We start from the raw sequence: 14,960 nt of genomic DNA, 5'->3' as shown, positions 1-14,960 counted from the left end.
CTGAATGAGACACTGTGTGCCCCACACAAGGGAGCCTTAGAGACTCAGGTCTCAAAAAAAGTTTAGGTTTTTCCAACCTATGAAAATACAGAGTTGGCCACCTGCCTCTCTCTCTCTCACACGCACACACCTCAGCTTTACAGTTCCTTGTCTCTGAGAGGACAGACAGCTAGCTGGGCAGCTCTCGTGTCACTGTCCCAAGGTTTTGGGGAAAGCACTGCACCAAATATGAAATCATTTTCTGAAAACACAGATCTTATTAGCTCTTCAGCTAGAGGAAGCAGAGGCCGAGAGGAATCGAAACAATCCACTTTTCACATATCTAATGACCTGTGAGGAACCAGCCCCGGGGAAACCAGCCGGGGCAAAGGCCAGTGGCTCGTCAAAGAAGGGGGTGAGGGAGAGAGAGAGCGTAGAGATGGGGGTGGCTATCAAGTGGCCGGATGCTGCCCTCACAATCGTTCCCAGGATCCCCCCCTCTCTTAACTCCCCCCCACAGAACTTACTTGAAGGTGCATGATTTCCCGGTCTGACTCCATCTTGCTGCCCTGGGACCCCTTGCCGCCCTCCGAGAGGCTGTAGTTTGCGTGGGCTTTGCAGCTGGGCAGTCTGGGCTTACAGCTCTTCTGAGGTGGGAGACAGCGCTGCTGCAAGACAGAACAGCTATTCATCCGCGGATGGATGCGGGGTGCTTGGCTTGGCTTCAGCCCCTGGGGGAAGGCGCACATGTGTGCAAGTGTCTGCCCTGCATGTGGCATATTGATAGGTGGCCTTTTGAGTTGACCCTCTAGTCCCAGCCAGGCCATCTGAGGTGACGGCGCCTGCTTTGAGGCAGTAAGGGTTGCTACTGAAAAAGTAATTCAGCGTGTTTACCAAGGAAATTGGAGAACAGCTCTAACAGGGTTTTCACACAGACACTAGTCGCTCAAAGTAGGGTCTCTGGTCACCAGTCGTGGGATGGCTTCAGCACAATCCCTAGACATGAGTTTCAGAAGTTTCTCCCTTTTTCTCCCTTGTTCTGTTTGTGCCCTCAGTTCCTAAGAGTAGGACGGAGGAGGGAGTAGCTTACCGGTGGGGAGTAGCTTATCCAGTAGGATGCAAAGCTACAAGGTAAGTAATACAAATTGATACCTTTCTAGCCTGATGTGAGAGAGGTTGCAAAACTGAGCTCAGGGGAACCAGAACAGGATGCTGCACCTTCAAATCCTCTTCACCAGGCCAGCTGAGTTCCCCTCACACCAGAAAAAGAGCTACAACAGCCAGACCTTTTTTTTTTTTTTTTTTTTTTTTGGAAACTGATCATTTTTCCTGTTTACCTTAGAACCTAAAAACACTTCTGTCTTGTTCCTAGATCTATTTTAGACCCAAACTGCTGTGGTGGGCATCTGTGAGTGTGGCTGCCAGGGAGAATTTCCATTCAGGGTAATGGGAGGTGGGAATGGGGCGGGGCAGAGTCGTGTGTCTATCCTTCTCAGTCTCACATGTGAATGGGAGGGGGGAGAAGGGGGAAAGAGGAGAAGGAGGGGGAGGAATGAGAGAGGGAGGGGGAGGAGGGAGAGGGAGAGAGAGAGGGAAGGGGAGGGGGAGGAGGGAGAGGGAGAGGGGGGAGAAAGAAAGAGATAGATCTAAGTCCTACCCTGCTACCAGGGTATGAACAGCTTAGATGATACATGAGAGTTGTGTCAAGTGAACAAAATTACCCATCATACCCTACCTCCCACAGCTATATATGTGTCAGTCAGCTTTCTGCCACTGTGACAACATTCTTGGGACAATCAATCAACCTTTGGTTCATGGGTTCAGAGATTTCAGTTCATGGTTGGCAGGTCCTGCTCTTTGGAGTCTGTAGAAGCAGTCCAAAATCATGTAAGAATGTTATAAAGGAAGTCTGTACACCTCCTGGCAGCAGGGAGTAAATGGAGAAAGGGAGAGGGAGGGAAGGGTTCTAATACTCCTTCAAGGGCAGGCCCCCAATAACCTAGCTTCCTCCCTCTGGCTCCCACCCCACTGCTTCCCAATAGCACCGTGATGACCAAACCTTCAATATACGGACTGTGGGGAGCATTGCAGGACTCCGTCTGATAAGCATTATCCCCAATGCTTACTTTTTGTAATCATTCTGGAAATTCGTTTCCATTCTTACCACTGTTTTATAGCAGAAGAAACAGAAGCACAGGAGGCCAAGATCGACCAAAGATTAGAACCCCGGAAATCTGGATCGAGATAAGGCACACATTTAGTTTAAAGAGGAGAGCCATCCGCACTTCTGGCGCTTGGCATCTGCTCTCCCTGACGTCTGCTTTCCCTCATAATTTAGGATGACAAAGGGAAGCCCAGCTCTTTTGTCTTTGCCTCATCATCTTCTGTGGAATTCTAGGATAATAACTCAAAGGGAGAGATAGAGAGACTTGGAAATCCTCTTTAGCAATAAAACCTATAAAAATATTGTCTTGGGCCTGGCACGCCTTTAATCCCAGCACTTGGGAGGCAGAGGCAGGCGGATTTCTGAGTTCAAGACCAGCCTGGTTTACAGAATAAATTCTAGGCTAACCAGGGCCTTCACAGAGAAACCCTGTCTCGAAAAACAAAACAAAAAAATATTGTCTTGGAACAGTATAGTGCATGCGTCAGAGGATACAGGATTCTATAATCAAGCATGACAACCCACCTTAGACCCCTGATAGACAGTCACAGAGTAGAGAAGAGAAGCAGTTCCAAGTTGTGGTGAGTGTGTGTGTGTGTGTGTGTGCACAGAAAAAAAAATAAAAGTTTTAATTATAGAATAAATAACAATGTTTAAGAAACTTGTCTTACTAGAACTTTTTAATTTAGCAGATGGGTATTCTTGCTTATTATAGAATTTTAAAAGCTAGAACTTTTTATTTGTGGGGATCAGAAACAAAATATTAACCATTTCCTCACCCTTTGCCTTCCTGTTGTGACAATTCCCATTATCTTTTAACTCCATAGATGCATCTGGCTGCGTAGAGGGGAAACCAGAAGAAAATACAAAAGAGAAAAGCACTGAATATATTTCCAAAGAAATTTCCTTAGTAATGAGTCCATTGGCTTTAAGAGGAAACAGCTGTGATTGGTTAGGACCTGGTCAGGTTGCCAAGCTCACCCTGGATTTGAACCGTACCCTATCTCATAAGCGTCATGTGGACACAAACAAGAAACAGGATTTGGAAAGTGTTTTATCTCTTTGTCACACGGTGACCCTGTGCCAGAGGTCATCACACTTTTTCTGTGGCCAGAAAGTAAATATTTTTTTGGCCTTTGTAGAGCATATGGCTTTTGTCACACCTACCCAGCCCTTCTGTTGTTGTATAAAAGCAGCCATAGGCAGTGTGTAAGTGAATGACAGGGGTAGCATTCCAATAAAATTTTATTAACAAAAACACTAGCCGGGCAGTGGTGGTGCATGCCTGTAATCCCAGCACTCTGGGAGGCAGAGGCAGGCAGATTTCTGAGTTCGAGGCCAGCCTGGTCTACAGAGTGAGTTCCAGGACAGCCAGGGCTATACAGAGAAACCCTGTCTCGAAAAAACCAAAATCCAAAAAACACCACCACCACCAAAAACAACAACAAAACAAAAACAAAAACAAAACAAAAACAAAACAGTTGGTCACAGAGTATAGAACCAAGACCAGGTATGTCCCCACAAATTGTAGTCTGCTGAACCCTGTACCAAAACCTTAAATAGAAACGTCTTTCAAGTCTAATTTTCATGGGTGTGATTACTGATATCTTTCATGAGTTGATACTGTGTTAAACTCTCTGGGGACATTTACCTTGTAAAGGACGGTCCTGAGACTTGTAGTGAATGAGACTTCTGACATTTGGCTGTAGGGACTGAACCTGTCACACATGGGAAAAGTTTCATCTTTTGTTACTGTGTGGGTGATTTTTGTAGGGTGAAGTTCAAAAAGATTTTTAGGGAAACTCTCTTGGGGAAGGTTTTTGTTTGAACACACTTGAATTTACCCTCACACCAACTCAAAACAATGATGGGGTGGAAGCCTTAAATTTGGTTGTAAAGAGGCAGAATTACAATAAGAGTGTCCCTTTGCACGGCATGCTGGTACCCACCTCTAGAAACCCTGTCTCAAAAAAAAAATAGAAGAAAAAGATGAAGAAGAAGAAGAAGAAGAAGAAGAAGAAGAAGAAGAAGAAGAAGAAGAAGAGGAGGAGGAGGAGGAGGAGGAGGAGGAGGAAGAGGAAGAAGAAGAAGAGGAAGAGGAGGAGGAGGAGGAGAAAATGAGAAGAGAAAGAAAAATATGTATATAAGTAGATTGGAATAGAAAAAAGAAAATTTAAATAGAAAATTCATTAGCTTTACTTTCACCAACCAAATTGCCTCTAATAGAATATCTATGTATTAGAGAAACCTTAGGGGACATGGCCTCTGTCTGGCACCTTTGCTAGTGGAGACCTATGTCTAACAAGATGCAGATGTGATAATAAAAGCAAACTTTGGGACATGCTTACAGACTCATTTCCAAATTCATTATTAGGAAATCTGGGTCCAGAATGGATATCAAAAGAATGATCTGGTGGCCCATGGTAGGAGCTGATGGGGCAGAGACTGTTGTGAGGCCCAGACAGCTCAAATAGATGAACAATAATTGAATTCAGTGACCTTTGTGTGTTTAATAAAACTTTTCATAGTGACCAAAGTAACAGGACGTCTTCATTTTCACTGTTCAGGAGAGCAACCTCTAGCCATATGTAGGTACTAAGCAAACAAAATGTGATTGGTGTGGCTGAGTATTTTAATTTTAATTTATTTTAATAATAAAAAAGCCAGATATGGTGGCATACATCTTTAATCTCAGTACTCAGGAGGTGAAGGCAGGTGAATGGGTCTCTGAGAGTTCAAGGACACCAAGGTCTACATAGTGAGTTCTAGACTAGCCGGGGCTACATAGCAAGATCTTGTTTCAATAAATAAATGAAATAACAAATTAATATAGGGGGCTAGAAAGATACCTTAGTGGTTAGGAGCACATACTGCTTTTTTTTTGAGGGATCCAATTTCAGTTCCAAGCATCCACATTGGGAGATTTACAACCACCTTTAACTCCATCCAGCTCCAGGAGCTCCAATATCCTCATCTGGCCTCCAAGGGCACCCAAAAGCACATAATATAAACACACACAAATGTGTAATTACAAAAACATAAATAAACTGACATTTAGATAGCTCTGTGTGTGTGTGTGTGTGTGTGCATTGATTACAACCAAACTGGACTCCTGAATACTAAGTAATTGCTCTATTACTGAATCACGTGGTGAGCCCTAATTAGTTACATTTGTTTATTGTTTATTATTTATTTTTTATCTGTTTATTATTTATTTATCTAATTCTGAGGAGTTTTCCTGGGTAGCCCAGGTTGTCCCTAAACTTGCAATGCCAAAGCCTCAGCCTCCAGCATACCACCATATCCATTAAATAGTTTTATTGATTTATTCAATCATTCATTTTGTATGTGTGCATTTTAAGTAAAAGTTTTGTTGTATAGTCCAGGCTGGTCTTGAAATGCCTCCTGAGTGTAAATGCAAAATGACCCTCCTGCCTCAGCCTCCCAAGTGCTGGGATTACAGTGTGACCCACTAGGTCTAGAAAACAGTTACATTTAAATAGCTAGTAGCTAATATAATGGCCAGTGAGGTTCTTCTGTCTAAAGTCTGATTTGACATTAATAGGAACTCAGGCACTCAGCTCTCTGGAGTGCCCCGTGAGACCCTGGGGTGTTCTTTATTGCTACAAAATTTCCCGTCTTTCAAATTGAGAACAGGGGATTTTAGCTGTGACTCACTCTAGAGTTGATGGTTAGTGACAGAGCCTTCCTGAGACTGATGTGGAATGCTTCTCACCTTTCACCTCTGTGACAGAGTTAAGACGTGTGGCACACGCCTTTAGTCCCAGCATTTACACTCAGGAGGCAGAGAGAAACCCATCTCTATGAGTTCAAGGCCAGCCTGACCTACATAGTGAGTTCCAAGACAGGCAGGACTATGAAGAGAGACCCTGTCTTACAAAAGTGGGATGACGGAGCTCTGGTGGTATTCTGGCATTCAGGGGGAGCACTCCAATCTCTGCAGTAGAAGGGAGTCTGTGGTTTTCAATGACTGTAAGCCGGGGCAAACCCTTTAGTAACTGGGCTCTTGGGTGGAAGTTAATGAAAAGAACCAAGAGAAGCTGCTAGAATCTCCCTCAATTGCTCCTCATTATCTTTTCGAGCCATCTTTTAAGGCACCTCTTGGGAACCAGTAGAATTCTTGGCCTTGGCATGGTTTATCTCTCCAAGGGAGGTCTTTGATTGTGTTAAACTGGGAATCACACGTTCTGTGCAGTTTTCAAGTGACATGGATATATGTGAAGATGAGGATTTAAACACCACAATTCAGTCGTGGCCCTTTATGCAGTTGCAGGAGGGACACTGGGCACTGTCCCACAGTGGATCCTATTGATTCCTCAGAGAGAGGGCAACTTAATGTCACTGTTGCACTGTTTCCCCAAGGGCGCCGATGCTCAGGTCTGGGTGTGGGAGGGTGAAAGCCAGGGGGTGGTGGTGCAGCTGAGGCCTTTAAACACGAGTCTCTGGGGATTCGGTGAGGACAGTAGTGGAATTCTGAAAAGAGTATAGAAACCAGAGATTGGAGACCAAACAAAAAAACAAAACTCCTCAAAGAGTCCTGTCCAACCATCTTGCAATTGACAGCAGTTTATTGGTGATGGTAGAATTGTCCGTTCCCAAGCATAGTTTGCCGGTTGCACTTTGAATCATTTGGATGTATTGTCTGTACATGTAGGTAATCATGCCTGTAACAACTCCTCTTCGAATAGTCCCTGAGGACTTTGCATGTACTTGGTTTCCTTTGGCTTTCGCAATAATCCAGCCAAAATTCACAATTGAGGAATCTAAATGCAGAGAGAAAGCAGTCCAAGATCCTCACTGATGAGACCAGAATTCACCTGAGACTTCTTCCCTCCAGTTCTCTTCCCACCAAATGTTCCTCCTTATCCTCCACATTTTAACTCCAACACACACACTGGGGCAGGCACACATACACAGTCGACACAGCTATGGTGGTGTTTAACAGGCTATTGATAGTCATAACTCACAGTCATGCAAGGAAGCAAGTCTACTTTTAACTCCTGGGTCCTTCTGCCTGTTGGTGTGATTGTGGGGTGTGGAGGGAAGGGGAGTGGTGAGGATTTCTTTGTTTGCTATTCGTGTTTGCCAGTGCTGTGGATAAAACCGAAGGCTTTGCAACCGTTGGACATATTCCTAGTTTCGACTGTTGTTCTAAAGACTTTGTTTTCTAGAGCAGAAAATTCAGAGTTCTCATGTAGCCCTCCTTCCGGTCTGACACACCCATCTACTTCCCTGCCCTTCATAGTTTCCAGGTCCTGGAAACCTGGCCTAGGTGGATGACAGAAGGCAGGACAGACACACAGACGGATACAGAGAAGCTGGCATGGGAGGGACTGTACTTGCTTAGTGGAGTGAACCCACTACTCAACAGTAGGAAATTCATCGCTTTTACTGTGTACAGCACAGGAAGACTGGAGTTTCAGTAGGATTATATAGTCATCTTGGAAGGTGGAAGCTATCAGTTTTTAGTTCTTGTACATGTTATCAATCTTTAGTAAACTCGTGTACATGGATGGGAGAAAGGCTTTGCTATGTCTCTGAGCCTGACCAGAGGAAAGTGTTGCCACTCCCAGGGGTTTGAGGGATTGGGGCCCTTTACTCAGCAGTGCCCATTCTGGCTTTCCTCTGCTCCCTACACTCAGCTATCAGCATCCAGGACCAGCAATGGACTGTTTGTTTGTTTTGTTTGTTTGTTTGTTTGTTTGTTTTTACTGGAGTCATTACCACCTCAAATCTATAGCAGACATGAGGGTTCACTCTTGGGATTGTTCTTGCTGTGAGGTTTTGTATTGCTTTGTTTGGGTTTGGGTTTTTCTGCTAGAGATCAAGCCTGGGACCTTGCATACATTCGTGCATTGTTAACCACATGCTCTCACACCAGTTTATACCCCAGACTCCTTCCTGTGGGTTCTGATTAGCTGAGGATCAAACCCTGGACCTTGGGCAGCTTCCATGGAGCCCCCCTCCAGACCTTAGGTGTGTTTTTAAGCAAGTTACTTTCCTCGGGCTCCTCAAAGCCCTGATGCACTGTGAAATGCAGTCTACCAACTGCAGAGCAGTCCCAAGGTTCCTCTTCCTCTCCACTCTGCCTCTGGACACTTTACCAGGGGATAGCTGGGTGGAAATAAAGGGGCAGAGAATTTTTTTTTTAATTTGTGAACAACTCCAGGACAAAGATTTTGTGCCTCGTGTTCCTCTGACAACCAGTCCCTCTCCTGCCCCCACCACAGTTCTCAAATTTAGAGTCGGGCACTGAGACATAGATGCACTGGCCTACATGGAACACTAAGAACTTACTGGAAGCCTCCTTTGTAGCAGGGCTTTGATTTTGGAAGCTCCCCTAGTAGTCAGCCTCAACTGAAAAGTATACATAACTGACCCCAGGCTCTGGAAGAAAACTCCCTTCCTTATAGAACAGTTCAGAGTTCCCAGACAAAACCGATGCTCAGAAGATTCATGTTATAAAAACTACTGGTAAGGCAGACCTAAGTGATCAGGGTACGAAATGGAAGTGTGGTTTCCTGAGCTCCGTCACAAAGCCACTGAGAGTCACATGATCTTCCGTGAGTCATTTCCTAGCTGCTACCTTGGTTTCATTCATCTGCAAAATATGGAGAAAATTTTGTAAATGTACATGTATTCACTTTTTTTCTGATCAGAAAAGTAATACAAGGTCATTATTTAAAAAACAACAACAGCACCACAAACAGAATATAAGCACGGCAGTGGTGGCACACACCTTTAATCCCAGCACTTGGGAGGCAGAGGCAGGAGGATTTTTGAGTTTGAGGCCAGCCTGGTCTACAGAGTGAGTTCCAGGACAGACAGGGCTACACAGAGAAACCCTGTCTTGAAAAACCAAAAGAATAAAGCAAAACAAAACAAAAAAGAAATACATGTCTTTTAAGTCTATTTCTATAAGATAAGTATAATTCTTCAACTCTCCTGCCTTACAGTCACAACTGGAGATAAGAAACTTAACTCTGAGTTTGTTTCAGAAGCTCTCAATGTGGTGACACACCTTGGTCCTTCTGACTGCAAGTTTGTAGTTTTTACAGTGGAGAGCACTAACTACCCAACACTAGGAAATTCCTCTCTTTCACTGTGTACAGCACAGGAAGACGGGAGTTTCAGAGCGATTGTAGTCATCTTGGAAGGCGGAAGCGGCCAGTTGTTAGTTTTATAACACATTCCTCACCACCTGCACCTTGATTTTAGTTTTGTTTGTTGTGTGACTGCAGCCTAGGCTGGCTTCAAACTCCATCTGTCGTGGAGAACGGCCTTGATACTGAGAGTAAGGCATCATTGCCAGACTTAGCTTTCTCACTGGCTCACACAACTCACTAAGACGTTTTTTTTGTAGAACAGTCTTTTCCATTTCATACCATGTGTGTCCTTTGTTCTTCCCTATGTCATTTAATACAAGAGGAAAATGGCGGCTACACATACAACAGGGTAGTCATAAGATGAAAACACATCGAAACTAATCCTTGTGTGAGATTATATTAAACACAACACACAGATAAACCAAGGCAGGAATGGATGGCTATGCACATCTTGGAAGAGCTCGCCTGGCGTATGTAACCACGTCCTATGCTGACAGGCAGAACGTAAGCACCTCACACAAGCTGCTCTCTCGGCTGAACCAACACTTCACTCCATAGCATCCCTCCTTCGCTCTTGTGATGATGCACTTCTCAACCTCCATTCTTGGCCACTTCCTCTGCCATCCTGCGGAAGCCTGCAGTTCCCTAGGCCTATGAACTTGACTTTGAAAAGCACACAGTGGAGGAAGACCCTTCTGCTTGTGTGTGCTTGGTTTCTTCCCCCACCTGAGCTGAGTGTCGCTTCTTGAGAAACTCTGCGTCCTTATCATTTCAGTGGCTTACATTTAGTTTGGAGTTTCAATGTGATTTTGGATTATTAATATAGCATTGCATAGGTCTAATATAGAATATTGGGAGAACGAGGAAGGAAGATATCACAAATAACTTTGTGATATCCCACTGTGTGATAGCCCACACTTTCTCTAATTTTCTAAATTATTTTTATACTTTCATATGTGTCTGTGCACTATGTACATGCCTGGTACCCTTGGAGGCCAAAAGAGGGCATCGGATCCCCTGGAACCTGAGTGACAGATGGTTGTGAGGTACCGTGGAGGTGCTGGGGGCTGAACCTAGGTCCTCTGGAAGGGCAGCAAGTGATCGTCACTGTTTTCTCTGAGGCCCCTTTAGTTGATGTTTAAAGAAAACTTTGAGCCCACTCACTCCTATAATTACTGCATTTATTGTTTTTACATTCACTTATTTATAGTGTGTGTGTGTGTGTGTGTGTGTGTGTGTGTGTGTGTGTGGTGTGTGTGTGTGTGTGTGTGTGTGTGTGTGTGTGTGTGTGGTGTGTGACCATGTGTTGTGTCCCTCATCAGGAAAACCCTGTCATATAACAATTGTGCAAGGCGCCTCGGACCTGTGTGGGGCTGGAGGACAACTTTTGCTCCTTGTTTTGTTCTGCACCTGGGCGTGGAATTCAGGTCGGCAGGCTTGGCGGCAAGTATTCTGACTCATAGTCCCATACTGCCTTGTTTTTTTTTCACTTAGGACGTCTTTTAAGCTAATGACCCTTTGCAGGCAGGACTGCCGGTTCATGGGTACAGGTACCATTGACTCTCAATCTCAGTGTGTTAGATGGTGTCCACAAGCCAAGTCTTCTTTAAAGGAACAGCCAGCCAGTGTGAAACAGTCCTGTCACTCACTGGATGGAAGTCCTCCAGGACGGCGGGATCCTCTGGTCTCTACAGGTGCACCGTGGGGAACATGCCCACACAGACATCACAAATATGATAATAATAAATAAGGGATTTTTTTTGCCTTTGGGATTTTCAAGATAGGGTTTCTCTATATAGTGCTGGCTGTCCTGGAACTCACTCTGTAAACCAGGCTGGAACTCAGAGATCCACCAGCCTCTGCCTCCTGAATGCTAGAACCAAAGGTATTCACTGCCACCACCACTCAGCTTTAAATGAGTTTAAATTAAATAAAAATATATAAGCCAGGCGTGGTGGCACACACCTGTAATCCCAGCATGTGGGAGGCAGAGGCAGGCAGATTTCTGAGTTTGAGGCCGGCCTGGTCTAAAGACTGAGTTCCAGTACAGCCAGGGCTACAGAGAGAAACCCTGTCTATATATATATGTATATATATATATATATATATATATATATATACACACACACACACACACACACACAAGAGCCATACCTGGAGCAAGTATTAAGCTAGAAGATCCATTTTGAAGAGTCATTGACAATATTTAGAAAAGCGGAAAATGTCCCACAGTTAAGATCTTGCAATCTTCTTCTAGGTTACAGTCTCGGGGATGTTTTAACAGATTCCCTTCTGAGCTACAGAGCACGGGGATACAGCTGGACGATTCTTTCCACGGATGGTTCATGTTTAGTATCATTTTAGAAGTATGGTAGAGAGGTTCACTTACCATACAGTGGTCCTATTGCTACTTTAGGGTGTGTCTTATTAGACCCAACATTAACAAAGAAATGCAATGAGGTCACAAGGTTGGGGGTGGGGCAGGGCCAATAAGCATAATGGGAAATAAAAATAGTAGAAACAGATTTGTTGTTGTTTATACCAAGAAAGCATGGGGACCATTTGCAGAGCCCTGCCCTGCAAAGCAAAGAAAGCAAAGGGCCTGGGTCAGGGGAGGACTGGGTTGTTCTATTGATCAAACTGGCCTCAAAGTTGTCATCCTCCTGTTTCAGCCTCCCACGTGCTGGGACTTCAGGCATAATCACACCCATGCATCCCTTATTTTCCCGTTTCAAGTCTTATAATGCAGTGGTTTGCAGCCATCTTAATGCCAGAGCCCTTTAGTACAGTTCCTAAGGATATGTTGAACCCCAACCATAAAATTATTTTGGTTGCTACTTCATAAACTGTAATTTTGCCATTGTAATGGGTCATAATGTGAATATCTGTGTTTCTTAGGCAATCTCATGGCTATAATTGTTACTGTTTGTTTAGCTTGAATGGGGAGTACACTGATGTTATACTAGTCGCATATATTTTTTTCAATTTTCTGTAGTCCTTTTAAAATTAAAAACTTCATGTGCCAAGGTTTCACAACAGTCACCCAAGGAGCAGAGATAATGTGGGAAGAGTGTGTGCTCTGAAATAGTTTCCCAGATTAATTTCTTAGGTTCTGATATTTCTTCCTTTATGAAAAATAAATCTATTTGTTTATTTTTAACTTTGGGACTTCTGCAGAGATGGTTCAGTGGTTAAGAACAGTGACTGCTTCCACAGGAACCAGATTCAGTTATCAGCACTTACATGACAGCTTACAGCTAGCTGTCTGTAACTCTGAATCCAGAGGATCTGGCACCCTGACACAAACACACAGACAGTCAAAACATCAATGCACTTTGGATCCCCTTAGACTACGGTTGTAGACCATTGTGAGCCACCGTGTGAGTGACGGAAATTTAATTCAGGATTTTTGGAAGAGCAGCCAATGCTCTTATATCTGCTGAGCCATCTCTCCAGTCCCACCCCTTTTTAAGATAGGATCTCACTATGTATTCTTGGCTGCCCTGGAGTTCACTATGTAGACCAGGTTAGCCTTGAACTCACAGAGATCAGACTGTATGCACCAACACTCCTGGCACTTAAAAAGAGGCTCCCTTTTATTATTTTACTCTTCATCAGAGAATAATCTAGCTAGAGGCAGGAGAATGACAGTTGAAGGCCAACCTGGGTTGCATGGTGAGTCCTTGTCTCAATTAACTCAACAAAACCTTCAAACAATCTAGCATACGGTCACACACCTTGCTAGAGTTACCTTGAATCTAATCCAAATTCGGTGTATGTAACAGTCTTGTAAAATTTTTCAGTATTTATTGTGTAATTATTGTCTGGGGATATTGTCTATTACAATGTAGAGCAGCCCCTAAAATAAGAGCCTTTGTGCGAAAGAAAAAGAGATTTAATTTGGAAAAATCTTTCTGTTGTTGCTGCAGTCCTGGGTCACTGACAGGCACCCATTGCTCTCTATAGCCCCTCCCCCTTTTTACATGGTTACTCTTGGGGTCCAGGGGTCACTCCACAAACCACAGACAGGGATAATTTATTGAGCATTTGCCCCAGGACTGATTGATCAGGGTCATAGACCAGACTTGGGAGTTGATTGTGACAATGAGCCAGGATCCTACAGAGAACCTTTAAGCCTGGAGTCCACAAACATCTATGTCAAGTTATTTCACTAAGCAGGATTCAGGGATGGCAGATTTCCTTAGGAACATGTCTTCTTTGCTGTACATTTATCCTGCTCCCATTGGTTGGGGTATTCAACTGCGGCAGGGGACTTGCGTTGCCTAACATTGACGTCTTAACTTGCCAACCTGGATGTCAGTTATCCAGGGAGGTCTTGGGAATTTAAAACTTCAGTCAACCCCTACTCACACTGGAAGTTTTCTCCCTTGTGTTGCCGTCCATCCCAGTGGTGGCTTATAGGTGCAGGAAGTGCTGTGGGGCAGTTGGTTCGGGTCTGAGCTCATTGTAGCCACTATACACAGCAGTTCTAACTGAGCTCTATTGTGGTTGGTTTCCAAGAACACCAAAGCACAGAACATAACAGATCTGCAATCAACTCAGGCATGAGAAAGTTTCCTAGTAACAGCACCTGAGAAAACTTCCTTGTAACAGTCGTAACAGCATAAAATGGCTGGCTAGTCAGGCAGCAGTTACCCAGGGCTTCACAGTGACCGAGACTCCGAGATAAACACACACTTAATGCCAACCTTTCTGGTTTGCTTCTGTCTTACTTCAGTGTTGTCATCAGCAGTACAGCATGGCTGCCCTTTCATTTGTCAGCTACCTCAAAGCTTTCCACAGAACCAGTGAATGACACAGGAGTCTTCCTCTCAGATCGTTCCCATTGACTTTGTTTCATTTCTGCTATAGCATATGAAAACGTCACTTGAAAGGGAGACCTGCTTATCAATCCTTACCAGACAGCAGCTTGGCATCAACAGCTGGGCGTGTAACTAGGACTGCGTCTCATCTGACCCTCTCACATTCAATGAGTTCTGTCTGCAATATGTAGTCAGGGCTATTATTTCCAAAGCAGATGCCTCCATCAAGGCCACATCCTTTCTCTTCCCAAAACTTCCAATCTGAGTGCATCTGAGAAGAAACAGGATAATCCCAGGGCTCTTGGAACATCACTCCAGCACATTAAAACAGTGAGGGCTGAGGCAGCTCAGAGCCTGCCTGGCCTGTGTGAAATCCTGGCTTCTACTCCCAGCAACAGAATTCTAAACCACCACCAGCAGCAGCAGACATACAGAAGAAACACTTTAATACTGAAAAATCACTTGCTCTAAGGAGCAGGAGGCTTTTATTTCATTGTGAGAAAACTTGTCACTTAGTGGCTTGACTTCAGTTCTGGATAAGTAAATATTTCTTATAAATCTAATTTTCTATCAAGAGCTTACTTTTTCTTGTTTGTTTAAGACAAGATCTCATGTAGCCCAGGATGGCTTGAAGCTTTCTGTGTAGTTGGGGATGACTTTCAACTCCTGATCGTTCTGCCTTCATTTGCCGAGTGATGAGACTAGAGGCATGTATCATAATAGTCTGGCTTCGATAATCTGCTTTTTTGTTTGTTTTTTTGTTTGTTTTGTTTTTTTGAGATAGGGTTTCTCTGTGTGGACCTGACTGTCCTCGAACTCACTCTGTAGACCAGGCTGGCCTCGAACTCAGAAATTAGCCTGCTTCTG

General features: G+C 44.2%; 1 protein-coding gene and 1 long non-coding RNA gene across 5 annotated transcripts in view; both read right to left on the bottom strand.

Moving 5' to 3' along the window:
- Window positions 1-805, bottom strand: part of Ninj2 (ninjurin 2) — a 99,643-nt gene extending 98,838 nt beyond the window's left edge. Inside the window, exon 1 of the mRNA XM_052174734.1 lies at window positions 507-805. Coding sequence (XP_052030694.1) covers window positions 507-758 — 252 coding nt within the window. The 5' untranslated portion in view covers window positions 759-805. The remainder of the gene's footprint in view (window positions 1-506) is intronic.
- A 4,006-nt stretch (window positions 806-4,811) lies between these two features.
- LOC127679122 (uncharacterized) lies at window positions 4,812-14,129 on the bottom strand. Of its 4 annotated transcripts, none has more exons than XR_007976685.1 (4): window positions 13,980-14,129; window positions 8,650-8,765; window positions 8,162-8,278; window positions 4,812-6,637 (listed from the first exon to the last, which is right to left on the bottom strand). It is a non-coding gene; the product is annotated as an uncharacterized LOC127679122 (long non-coding RNA). The 4 variants fall into 4 exon arrangements; XR_007976683.1 differs by lacking the exon at window positions 4,812-6,637 and adding an exon at window positions 6,646-6,927 and having other exon boundaries at window positions 8,136-8,278; XR_007976684.1 differs by lacking the exon at window positions 4,812-6,637 and adding an exon at window positions 6,646-6,927.
- Window positions 14,130-14,960: the final 831 nt, after the last annotated feature.

Source organism: Apodemus sylvaticus, chromosome 2 (genome assembly GCF_947179515.1).
Source record: "Apodemus sylvaticus chromosome 2, mApoSyl1.1, whole genome shotgun sequence".
Lineage (NCBI taxonomy): Eukaryota > Metazoa > Chordata > Mammalia > Rodentia > Muridae > Apodemus > Apodemus sylvaticus.
This window is presented reverse-complemented; position numbering and strand designations above follow the sequence as displayed.